The following is a 13,564-nucleotide window of genomic DNA, read 5'->3' as shown; positions in this document are numbered from 1 at the left end:
CATTCACAATCATCTTTACAGTTTTTTTTTTTTTCCCTGAAAATTCTCATGCCACAATACAAGTAACTTTTAAAAGATGCATTGGCTAAAAGCTAACAGGAAAAAACGTAAACCTCTTTGTAGGCTCAGGAGTTAAAATACCAACTACACTTAATAACCCCTGAAGACTCAAGGTAAAACATACAACATAAGTACCTGTGGTCCAGCACAGCTGATCTTACAAACATCACAGTAGTGAATCTGTGGTGGTTTGGGAGGCTGTTTTGGTTTCAGTTGTTTATTTTGGAATGGTGCTTTTTTAGTAAAGGTGGTCCCTGTCCAGGCAGCTGTTGCAGCAGCAGCAGCAGCTGCTGCTGCTGCCTGCTTCTGTTGCTGCTGCTGCTGTTGATAGTAGGAGGATGCAGCTGAATACACTGCTGCTTCATAACCTGAATAAGATGTACCTTACAAATGAAATCAAACAAAAATTATGTTACACACTTATAGGAGGACAAGTTAAAATGTACAAATTTAAATTAATCCTGCCAATAAAGATAGATTTACATGTGCATATTAACAAACGTATATCTCACAGAACCACAAAAAAGCTTATTTTCCTTCTAAGAAAGTAACCAACTAGTATTTACTCAACACATGCCAGGTGTTATAGAGGTATAAAGACAGTGTCAAATTTGGTCCCTGCCTTGAAGAAGCTTATAGTTTAACTGGAGAGATGTGATAGTGTGTTTCACAAACTTGTCTGTTTACAGAATGTGGTAATATGTCCCCGAATAAAATCCTGTGAACAAAATTTAGGAAGTGTTGGATTTGAGGAAGAATCTGAAGTAGGTTACTAGATAGGAAAAACAAAAACTCATCAAAGTAAGATTCGACATGCTTGGTAGCTAAGAGGACAAAAGAGATAAAAGAAGAGGAAGACATACAAATATGACACTAAAATCTGGAGCCCCAGAGATCAACTGATGGGTTGTGCAACTGCTAGAACCAAGAAGCTGACAGACGCTAGTCTGGGGAGGCAAGGTAAATAAAGTTTAGCAGAAGTTTGTGATGTGGAACTAAAAATATAGAACAACTGTTAAAAGACTTAGGAATTAGGGACCAACACATTGGTTCTCATCTTCCAAAAGATGAAAAAGCACTGTGTTTTCTGGTTAAATGTATGAATTCTACCCATTTCCATTGTTCAGAGACTCCACTGAATAAGTACATTATGCAAGCTATTTATATAATGCATACATGTTGTTTATGTTCAGTGATTTACAGATTTTTAAATCTGTGAACGTTTTAAATTTGAAAGCTGTGGATTTTACATTATAAGCCTATCCTGAAAACTGGTAAACTGACCATTTCTAAACTAAGATCTCTGGAAATTTGGTAGACTGCCTATTCACCATATTTCAGTTAAGTTTCCTTATTCCTTTAAGTGGTAATGGATGGGCAAAGAGTGATATAAAGCTTGAGAGAGATCCCTAGTTGACAGAATAGCACAGAAGAACTGCTTACAGAGAACTAAACTTTTTGGTCTCTCAAATGCAGACTGCAATACTGAAAGATTTAGGACTCCCTAACTCCAGTATGTCTATACACATAGGGAAGGAAAAATAAATTGGAATGGTAAGAGCTAAAATGCATGGAAAACCAGAATTGCAGTATATAAAGTTTTAAGACAGAAAGTATGATAATAGACAAGAAAACATCTGAAATGAATATAGAAACAGGTAGCTATCAATGATAAAGCATATACATGATCAGATAAAACTGAGAAAGCAATTGACATAATCGCTTAAAGTAAAATTTCTATAAACCAATAAACTCTACTGGGCAGTCCTACAAATGTCCTCTGTTACTTACGAATGTGATAAAAGAACATAAGCTCACAGCCAAATGTTTTCAAGCTTACAGGCAAAAACATGTATAGTTTAAATTTTACTATAGAGAAATACCACAAAATTGTCCAATTACAAATAATAAAGATGTTTTTAGATTTATTACCAAGTAGGACCATAATTTTTACATAAAATCTTTATAACGGACATTTTCCAAATGACTTCAGTTCTTCTACATAGAAACTACACAAATGCCACAGAAATGTAACTTTATGAATTATGTATTAAGAAAACATGAAGCAGAATAAGGACAATAGAGGCCAACAGTGCTGAAAGAATAGGTCTTCTAGTTTTTTTTTTTTTTTTTAAATCAAGAGTTCACAATACAGGAAGCAGTGTGCCAGACACAATGTAGTTTTTAGAACAGATCTATAAGGCAAGTATCACTATCCTTAAATATGAGAAAAGTCGGGTTTAGAAATTGGAGGGTCCTTTAAACACTGAGCTAACTTAACCATAAAAATCACCAAGTTAAGCTTAATATTCATAAAATAATCTCTACTTGCACATAGGTAGTTTAAAACTAATAAAAGTCAAGTTTAATTGTAACTTACTACTTAGCTGTAAAAATAAATCAAAGCATGCACTGAAAGGTGGGCTAAAGATTCTGGAACTCTGTTAAAGGGCATCTTAAATTCTCCTATAACTACTGGCAAACAAATGTACGTTTCCTGTAAAAAGCATTGTAGGAAAACAAATATAAGGCTGTGTCTGGCCTGGGCAACATGGCGAAACCCCGTCTCCACAAAGAAATACAAAAATTAGCCAAGTGCGGTTGTGCGTCTGTTGTCTCAGCTACTCAGGTGGCTGAGGTAGGAGGTTGAGGCTGCGGTAAACCATGATAGTGCCACTGCACTCCAGCCTGGGTGACAGAATGAGACCCTGTCTCAAAGAAAAAAAAAAAAAAAGAAATCTGTGTCTATAAATTAAGTAAAAGCACAATTTTTGAAAACTAAAATAGTGTCATTTAAAAAGTACTTTTACTAGGCCAGGCTTGTGGATCACTTGAGCCCAGGAGTTCAAGACCAGTCTACGCAGTGTGGTGAAACCCCATCTCAACTAAAAATACAAAAAATTAGCCCGGTGTGGTGGCGTGCACTGAGGCGGGATGGATCATTTGAGCGCAGGAGGTGGAGGTTGCAGTGAGCTGCGATTGTGCCACTCTACTCCAAGCCTGGGTGACAGAGGAAGACACTGCCTCCAAAAAAAAAAAAAAAAAAGTACTTTCATTAAAAATGTTTATCAAGGCCAGGTGTGGTGGCTCACACCTGTAATCCCAACACTTTGAGAGGCTGAGGTGGGCAGACTGTTTGAGCTCAGGAGTTCAAGACCAGCCTGTACAACATGGCAAAACTCCATCTCTACAAAAAATACAAAAATAAAAAATAACAAGGCATGGTGGCTCATGTCTGCAGTCCCAGCTATCTGGGAGGCTGAGGTGGGAGGATCGCTTGAGGTGGAGGTTGCAGTGAGCAGGATGGTGCCACTGCACTCTAGCCTGGGTGATGGAATGAGACCTAGTCTCAAAAAAAAAAAAAAAAAAAAAAATCCATTAGTAAGCTATATTAGAATATTAGATATTATTAGATATTAGATAATATTATTAGATATTAGAATAGCTGGCATACAGCTATGATACCAGAAACAAACAAACAAAAAACAACATTTCAGTAGTAAATTCATCATGCTACAAGTCATCATTTAGTAGGTAGCAATATTCTAGAACTCATTAAGATAAAGAGAATAGCTGACCAAAATTGTAGCCGCCAAAAATTGCAGACATAGAACTCAGAAGCCTTAACAATGGTTTCTCTGATTTGGCAACTCTGGACTGTGTATCACATAGTCTTTAAAAAGCAGATACTCTTTAAGAGTTCCACAACTAGAAATTTATCCTAGGCAAACAAGTGGGCAAATGTACAAATCTTTACATGTAAGGATGTTCTACCTAGTGCTGTTTCCAGTTTCTGTCTCATATACAACTAAATGTCCTCAAATACACACTTTAAAATATATTACATCCATAAAATAAAATACTTTGTGACCATTAGAATAGTTTCTAAATACTCCTGGCATTTACAAGAAGTCATGGCTCCTTTGTGACATGGCTGACTGTGACTCTAGGGCGGGAAAGCTCAAAGTGTATCTGTAATAACCCTCAGTGGCAAAAAGAAAAGATGTGCTCAAAGAAGAATGAGAATATGTCAAAAAGACTCAGGAGCTGGTTTGAGCGGATCCCACTGGGCAACTTTAAAACTGTGTGAGCCTCAAAGAGAGAAATGAGAGTAACAGATTATAATATAGTTGCTCTCTGTATCCATCGGTTCAGCGATCATGGATTCAATCAACCATGAACCGAAAATATTCGGAGGCAGGTACGGTGGCTCATCCCTGTAATCCTGGCACTTTGAGAGGCCGAGGTAGGTGGATCACCTGAAGTCAGGAGTTTGAGATCAGTCTGGTCACCACGGCAAAACCCTATCTCTACTAAAAATACAAAAATGAGCCAGGTATGGTGGTACATGCCTGTAATCCCAGCTACTTAAACTCAGTACAGCTTAATAACCATTTATATAGCACTTACATGGTATTAGGTATTGTAAGTAATCTAGAGATAATTTAACATATTTAAGAGGATGTATGTTAGAGATAAATATTATGTCATTTTATATATGGTACTTGAGCATCCACAAATTTTGGTATTAATCAGGGCTCTGGAACCAATCTCCCATGGATATAAGGGACGACTGTACATTGAATAAAAATGAGCAAGTTCATAGCAACAACAATAAAAGAAGTAGAAGGAGGGGACTCTAGAGAAGAATGCCTAAGAATCAATGTGAAAGGGTTTTGCAACTACCACTGTAGAAACTCATTCAGTTTTCAAAGGATCTACCACCACAGGGTGAAAGACAGTTGAGCAACAGGCCCACAGATTACTTGTTCATTACAAAGGAAAAAGGTATCTTTGTAACGGAGAGATCTGATAGGCACAGCTTTAACCAGTAAAGCCAGCATCAATAAGGAATAAATGAACATTACTTATTACATGCTTCTGATGTGATGAAATGGAAGGCTGGTCAAGTAATTTTCTTGTCTAAAAAGTTAACTGAATCTAAACATAAATCATCAGATAAATCCAGATATGGGACATTCTATAAGACAACTGGCCTGAACACTTCAAAAATGTCACTACCATGAGAGACAAGATAAAAATAATGAACTGTTCTACATTAAAGCAAACTAACAAAGAATGGCAACCAAATACAATCCATGATCCTTGACTGGATTCTAAATTTCAAAACAAAGCACAAGCACAAACATACATATACCAAATACATACAAAGCCCAGCCATAAAATACATTTTTGGACAACTGGATAAATTTATGTATTAAACAGTATAGTATCCACATTCAATTCCTTTTCATAATGTTGCCATTGTGGCTACATAAAAAGAATGTCCTTATTCTTGAGAAATACCTTCTGAAGAGTTCAGGGCAAAGTACTATGTCATCTACAACTTGTAAAGCATATTGCTTATAAAACATATTGCTGAGCCATTTGAAAATAGCCTTTAAGAGAAAGAAGAGATAAAGCAAATATGAAAAATTATTAATTGGTGAACCTAGGTGAATGGCATAAAAAGTAGTTATTGGAACTTTTTTTTCCCCACTTTTCTGCAGAATTGAAATTTTCTGGGGCGGGCATGGTGGCTCATGACTGTACTGTAATCCCAGCACTTTGTGAGGCCGAGAAGGGTGGATCACTTGAGGTTAGGAGTTCCAGACCAGCCTGGCCAACATGGTGAAATCCTGTCTCTACTAAAAATACAAAAATTAGCCAGGCGTGGTGGCGCACGCTTATAGTCCCAGCTACTTGGGAGGCTGAGGCAGAAGAATCACTTAAATCCGAGAGGCGGAGGTTGCAGTGAGCTGAGCTCGCGCCACTGCACTCCAGCCTAGGCGACAGAGTGAGACTCTACCTCAAAAAAATAATAAAATAAAATAAAAAAATAAAAATAAAAACCTGATATAAAAAGTTGGGAAAAAACATTAAAGGTATATATCTATACTTAGTGACATGAAAGGCAATCACAGTAACAATAAAGCAGTTTACAGAATAGCACGTATAAGACAAATGCATTTTTATAAACCGTTATTTATACATGTATATTCCATGGAAGGAAAGTAGACAGAGACATGCACTAAAACGTTAATGACAATTAGTGTCTAGAAGTAGAAATCTAGTGGTTTAACATTTTTTCTCTTTCTAAAAAAATATAGTTTCTAATTTTTAAATAATAATATACTACTTATGTAAATAAAAACTATCTTCATACTGTATAAGCAACCAGAGAGAGAAAAGAGAAAGGAAAGAAGCACATGTGAGAGAGAAACAATGAATAGGAAAGGCTACTCTGGAACTTCCTATTTTGTTGAAGCTAATGTGGACATTTAAAAAAAAAAGTGTCGAATCAGATTTCATTGTAATAATATAATCCTAGTTACAATTATAACTAGTCAACCAAAAAGGGAGAGACAGACAAGTGGTATCTGAGAAATCCTTTTTTTTTTTGAGACACAGTCTTGCTCTGTTGCCTAGGCTGGAGTGCAGTGGCGCAGCCTTGGCTCACTGCAAGCTCCGCCTCCTGGGTTCACGCCATTCTCCTGCCTCAGCTTCCTGAGTAGCCGGGATTACAGGCGCCCGCCACCACATCCGGCTAATTTTTTCTTTTTTTTTTTTTTTTAGTAGAGATGGGGTTTCACTGTGTTGGCCAGGATGGTCTCAATCTCCTGACCTCGATCCACCCATCTCAGCCTCCCAAAGCGCTGGGATTACAGGTGTGAGCCACCGTGCCCAGCCGAGAAATCTTAAATGACAGATGTAGGAATAATAAATTCAGTATTTTCTTGAGATCTTAACAAAAGATTTCTTTCCTAAATAAGGAATCTCCTCTACTATGCCTTTAATAGATTATAAAATGTCTTTCTACCATCATTCATACTGGTGAATGATGAGCATCATCATTCACCACTCCAGCCAGAGTTCTCAGACGATAATGTCTCCTCATTCAATTCATTTCCATGTGGTTGTCTGGTTAATTTACAAATCTGCTCACACCGCTCCATTTCTTAATATAGCCTCTGCTTTCTGCCCACAAGATAAAGACACACACCATAACAGAGCACACATGGCTTTACATACTGACACTTCTAACCTCATCTACTGACATTTATCCCATGTATATCCTGTATTCCAGCCACAATGAACTGCAGTTCCCAAACACTCCATGCATGCCTAATTCATCATTGTATCCCTAGCACCCTAGAGTAAGAGATAAAAAATCCCTGAGAAATAAAAAAGTGTCATTCACACCATATCTTCTGGGAGGAATACAAAAGCTGAGTGTCTACAAAAAAGGCAATGTGTGATCTTAATCACTGTGATAATGCAAACTTCCTCAGCTAGAAATTGGCAACAGCAGTGGACACAATAAGGTTTTAGCCATTGTACCTCTCTGGGAGAAATATATAATTATTGAAGAAAAATAAAGCTACTCTGTTCTTCCAAGAGAGGTGTGTTACATAACCACCATCTTATGGATGTTTAGAAAGGGCTACCCAACATTTCCATGATGAATTATTTCTGATAATAAAGAAATAGCTCTTCGAGGGCCAAAATAAACAGAAATAATTTGTCTGTGGTATTCTCTGGGTATACCTTGAGTTTTCAATTTCATTTGGAAAAGCAGGAAACAATCCTGTAGAAAACTGGGTGTTACTTCCTTTAATTGCAATGCTAAGCCCAAGACTCATACTCATAATAAGCTTTAAACTCCCCAAGAACAATTTATATTATTCTAAGATCTTCTCTTACCCCCACCCCCCAAAAAAGCATACAATTTACAGTACAGTCACATTATGTATCTATATTTATGTCTATCAATTAATTTAATTTTTATTATTGGGAGTAAGGTAATTTCATAGACAAGAGAGTTTCTACTAAGTCTCTTTCTAATTTGTTTACTCATTTAAACACAGTTTATCAGTCTTACCAGAATAAGTAACTGCTGTGGTACTGTAAGTAGCACTCTGAGTATAGGATGGCACCACAGTAGCCGCAGCTGCTACTGGCTGTACGGTGGAGGATACAGGATAGATGGAGAAAGTAGTAGTAGCTGGACTTGGTGTGGCTGGTTTTATGGCTGTCACTTGTCGAGTTTGCTGGGCTTGAGTATACTGAGTTGCACCTTGGCTATAACCTGCTTTAGGGGCTGAAGTGGGAAAGAGACACCAGAAAATTAGAAGAGCAAGCCACTATATTTACTGTACCAGTATCCTTAAAAGCTGGAAAGAATAGGTACAACCATCATTAACTATAAATTTTATGCCAGCAATTTCTCCTTAGCAAAAGGTATAAAACTCTTATTACCAATATGAACAGAATATATAAATTAATATACTATCTTCTGCCAAATGCTTTCTATGTATTTCCAAAATGATTATTTTGGCAAAATGTACAACTAACAGAAATAGCAGTGTTACCAGTAAACAAGGTTTTCTGAAAAGGCATGTGTGTGTGTGTGTGTGTGTGCGCGCGCGCGCTAGTCAGTCTACTTCAGTTAGGTTTAACACTGGAAACAGGATAGAATGAGTTACAATGTACATATTTCAATTCACAGTGAAAACTTCAATGTTTAATCATATGAAATTTGTTCATATACCATTCACTGCATTTTTACTGATTTTTCCATAGTGAACTACAATCTAATAAGGAACTATATAATTTTTCAAATGTCAGTAACTTGAATGCAGCTATTCCTAAATGGCTGCCACTGATGTCTGTCGAACTTCTTTGCTGCCTGACATACTCAAAACAATGTATATTCTGAAAGAGTCTTAGAAGGCTTATCACTAAATTAATAATCACTTGTAAATGATCACTAGATATAAATTATTTATGAAAAAAGCCCAAAATCAAGGGGCCAAGCTCATTTTATGTTAAGTAAAGGTACCTTAGAACTTTTTTTTTTTTTTTTGAGACAGGGTCCCACTCTGTTGCCCAGACTGAACTATGATGGTGTGATCATGGCTCACTGCAACTTCAAACTCCTGGACTCAAGCGATCCTCCCACCTCAGCCTCCGAAGTAGAACTTTCATCTCAAGCAGAACTTATCTGCTTATGAAATTTGATTCACATAACACAAAAAGATAATACTTCATAGAGATGACACTAATATCCAAGAGCTAAATAACTTACAAAAGTCACAGTCAATACCAGAGTTAGACTAAATCAAGATCTTCTCTTAGATAATTCAGCACTCAAGCACAACTTAAGCTTGGTAATTCAACAGGAAGTTTACTATAGATTATTATACACAGAAATCAATAGAGAAGAGACCACAAGGCCAGGCACAGTAGCTCAGGCCTGTAATCCCAGCTACTCGGGAGGCTGAGGCAGGAGAACTGTGTGAGCCCAGAAGGCCGAGGCTGTGGTGAACCAAGATCGCACCATTGCACTCCAGCCTAGGCGACAAGAGTAAAACTCCACTTCAAAAAAAAAAAAAAAAAAAAAAAAAAAAAGAGAGAAACCGCAGGAATAGTCAGATAGTCACTATAATTCAAAACATGTTAAAACCACTTTTAAGGGACTCATAAAATTTTAGAACTAGAAGGGGTCCTACTGAAATTTGGGTCAACTTACTTCATTTACAGATAACAGAGATATGAGAGGTGAAAAAAATCACTTGCCCACATTAGCAGTAAAGCCAGTACTGGAAGCCAATTCTACTCTTCCAAGCCAAGGCTCCACCCACACCCTCACAGCTTTGAAAAAAAAAATTAAAGGAATTGCCCACTTTTCAAAAGCTTTGTTTTAAAAATTATCAAATCTCTCTCTCTCAAAAAAATCCATCTTTTAAAGTCTATAAATACGCAGGTTTCTTTGCAAACAAAACGCTTCCTAGATTTGAACCATTCTAGATACTGTATTTAACATGATTGGTGGCTGATAACAGAACCAACTGTCATTAGAGATCAGAGGAAGATTAATTAAAAATATGGGCCCATTAAAGGGTCTCCACTGGTTACTAAGGTTGTTTGTTGGCAAAATCATATATTCTGGGCATTTCTGGCAAAGATAAAAATGTGTTCAGAAGTTATCATCACAGCTTCTTTTGTACACCTTATTTCAGCAGGAATGGAATTGTGGGCTGAAAGTCCAGAAATGGAGTACATTTCCAGGAGAGAAAGGCATGATTAAGAATTGTGACTCTAGGGCATTTAGTAGGACATGTCTAGAACCTGCCTCCTAAGATGATGTGATACGAATTTAGATGCACTCAAAAGCTTATCGTCATTAAAAAATACAGTAAGTCATATACTTCAATAGTTTACAAAGAAACTATGTAGGTTAAGAAAACCCACCTGTCTGATAGTAAGTTTCAGCAACAGAAGGCTGAGGTTGGGCAGCGGCAGCTACAGCAGCAGCAGTTGCTGTTGGTTGTTGGTAGTATTGCTTACTATCATAAGCTACAGCAGGAGCTGTGGACCTTACATATGAGTATGAATCCTAAAGAAAAGGAATGAAAGAAAATCTTGCTATGAGACAAGAGGAAGGAAAAAATATACTTACTGTATAAAAGTGCAATAAAGGAAAACAAAACACTAAATACGTAGTTTCATGACAGACCTAAACATAAAATAATCAAATTAAATACACAGAAGATTCATTTTGTACTTCATTAAAATAATATCAAGGCCGGGCGCGGTGGGTCAAGCCTGTAATCCCAGCACTTTGGGAGGCCAAAGCAGGCAGATCACAAGGTCAGCAGATCAAGACCATCCAGGCTAACACGGTGAAACCCCGTCTCTACTAAAAATACAAAAAATTAGCAGGGCGTGGTGGCAGGCACCTGTAGTCCCAGCTGCTTGGGAGGCTGAGGTAGGAGAATGGCAGGAACCCGGGAGATGGAGCTTGCAGTGGGCTGAGATCACGCCACTGCACTCCAGCCTGGGCAACAGAGCAAGATTCTGTCTCAAAAAAAAAGAAAAAAATAATAATAATAATATCAAAAGCATTTCAAGCAGCACGTTTAACTTTTACAATCAGAACAATCACCAAAACATTTCAAAATAATACTTAAGAAAAAATTAATTTTATTAAAAATGTATGGCAGTTTTGCCTTAAAGATGGATCTCACAATACTACAAAAGAACACTTGCATTACTAAGCATTGTAATTGCTCCAGCTTTCTTTTCAGTATTTCTTTTTCAAGAAAGATCAAGGTGAGCTGAGTGAATTCTGGCAGTTCATGAAGTAAAGAGGGGTAGAAAGGTATGTAGGTGAAATGGCTGAAGAAGCAGGCAGGGCCCAGAAAACACTGGGTTTCACAGACACTATTAAAAACAACAAAATTTATTATATTCTGTCTCTGGGCATAAACAATCACACCTCAAAAGGAATTTCATTTAGTAACCTGCCTAAAATTAATAGCAAATACTAATATTGTTGATTTACATTTCAATTTTTTTTTTTAACTGCATAAATTCCTATGCTTTAGAAAGAATATAGCAAAACCAGGGAAAGTTCAGAAAGACCAAAGTTTAAAAAACAGATCCTGAAAGCAAACAAGCAAAAAAACAGATTAAAGCAAGTAGTAATCTAGTACTGTTTTCAAACATAATAAAGATGTAGAATTCCCGTAAGACTGAATAAGAGGCAACTGGATGAATAAGAGCATGATCAATTTTTGTTATAATGTGTATTAAAAAAGAACATCTTTACAGGATAAATGTAAAGGGGACAGAATTTCCACCTTTGCTAAGTTTCAAGAAGAAAATATGTAATATGTTTGTCCTGTTCTCAAAATATTCTCAAAATAGGAGACATACCTGTGTTCCAGATGAATAATGCCCTAATACAAACAAGGGAAGTCTTTTCTATGTCTTCAGTTAAAACAGTAACAAACAAACGTGGGGTAAACAATGAAATATTTAATTAGCAATTAATGTAAAAGTTTTTAACAGACAGCTATAAATAATAGAGTCAAATAGACAGGGGAGTGGGAAGAAGGATTATTAATACAAAGCTCATTGCCAGGAATATATTTTTTTTTTTTCTTGAGACAGGGTCTCGCTCTGTCACCCAGGCTGGAATACAATGGGCATGATCTTGGCTCACTGTATCCTCTGCCTCCTGGATTCCAGCGATTCTTGTGCCGTGGTATCCCGAGTAGCTGGGACTACAGGTGTGCACCACTGCACCTGGCTAATTTTTGTATTTTTAGTAGAGACGGGGTTTTGCCATGTTGGACATGCTGGTCTTGAACTCTTGACCTCACATGATCTGCCCGCCTCAGCCTCCCAAAGTACTGGGATTACAGGTGTGAGCCACCGCACCAGGTCAGCAAGGAATCTTAATGGTTGGTATGTCCCCAAACTACCAAGGAATACTCATTTACTTTTCTCTATCAGTACATGCGTATTTTGGAAGCCCCGAGTTTGAGAAGCAATGGCTAGGGCATTACATTATACACTGAGGACAAAGAAACCCGCACGATAAGGCTACCAAAACTAGTAGTTTTCTTACCTGGTAGTTTTGTGTAGTAGCTGGGGGTGGTGGTGGTGGTGCTTCTTGTTGTCTCTGAGTATAACCGTAGTCAGTTGCTGTGTGTGCAGTGGGGTAGCCTCCATAAGCAGCAGCTGTTGCAGCAGCTGCAACAGCTACTGGAGCAGGCCTGGCAACTGCAACTGTGGCGGCTGCTGGTGCATAGGCGGCAGTAACTGTGTGAGCAGCTACTGGAGCCTGATGGACAGTGTAGCTAGCAACTGTAGTTGGATGAGAATAGGCTACACCCGAAGCTGGCTGCTGGCTACATTGTGGAGTACAAGAATAAATATAATACAATTTTAATATCCAGGAGTTAATCAACTTCAATTAAAAGCTATTTATCAACTGAAATAAAAAGCACATTTTTAAGTAATTTAATCTTGGACCACAAAAGGTCAAGTATTTGAACTCAATAAACTTCCTATTCAATATCATATTTATTACTGTTCTGTAATTTTCATTCTTTAATCTCAATACATTATATAGTCACACATTTCAGATCACAGATTGTATCACATTAATAGGAATTAAAAACTAGAATAAAAAACAGTAATAGGAAGAAAAGAAAAAACTGACCAAATTAGAAACTTCGGTGTTCGTTACATGTAAAGTTCTTTATTATGTTGTAGTTTTACAAATCTCTACAAAGAAATTGTAAGAGAAATATTCTATTCTAGCCCAATTACAGAAGAAATTTAAGGTAGAAACTACTGACTAGCTGATTAAAAAAATACTTCTGTTGCTTTAGGACAGTGGTATTCAACTGGGGGAATTTTTCCCCCAGGGGACATATGGCTATATCTGCATATATTTTGGATGATCAAACTGCAGAGGTGGTGGTGATATGTGAGCTACTGGCATCTAGTGGATAGAGGCCAGGGATACTGTTACACATCCTACAATGCACAGGACAGCCGTGCATAACAAAGAGTTATTTAAAGTATGTCAATAGTGCTGAGGGTTGAGAAGTCCTGTTCTAGGGTACAAAACCTACAATGGAATATCTATTATTTTAGATACATGTTCCAGCTTACAGGGAGCATTTCATTATACAAAGTTACTTCT

At 37.2% G+C, this 13,564-nt stretch overlaps 1 protein-coding gene across 3 annotated transcripts in view; it reads right to left on the bottom strand.

The window, feature by feature from the left end:
• The window catches only part of ZFR (zinc finger RNA binding protein), an 88,163-nt gene that overhangs the window by 50,440 nt on the left and 24,159 nt on the right, over nucleotides 1-13,564 (bottom strand). For all 3 annotated transcript variants that reach the window (XR_005238020.2, XM_007961301.3, XM_007961300.3), the window contains 4 exons: nucleotides 12,479-12,761; nucleotides 10,315-10,459; nucleotides 7,943-8,161; nucleotides 196-443 (listed from right to left, as the gene is read on the bottom strand). Coding sequence is in view for 2 of the 3 variants with exons in the window: in XM_007961301.3 (XP_007959492.1) it covers nucleotides 196-443; nucleotides 7,943-8,161; nucleotides 10,315-10,459; nucleotides 12,479-12,761 (895 nt within the window). In the remaining variant the exon portion in view is untranslated. The remainder of the gene's footprint in view (nucleotides 1-195; nucleotides 444-7,942; nucleotides 8,162-10,314; nucleotides 10,460-12,478; nucleotides 12,762-13,564) is intronic.

The sequence above is a fragment of the Chlorocebus sabaeus genome, chromosome 4 (genome assembly GCF_047675955.1).
Source record: "Chlorocebus sabaeus isolate Y175 chromosome 4, mChlSab1.0.hap1, whole genome shotgun sequence".
Classification (NCBI taxonomy): Eukaryota; Metazoa; Chordata; class Mammalia; order Primates; family Cercopithecidae; genus Chlorocebus; species Chlorocebus sabaeus.
This window is presented reverse-complemented; position numbering and strand designations above follow the sequence as displayed.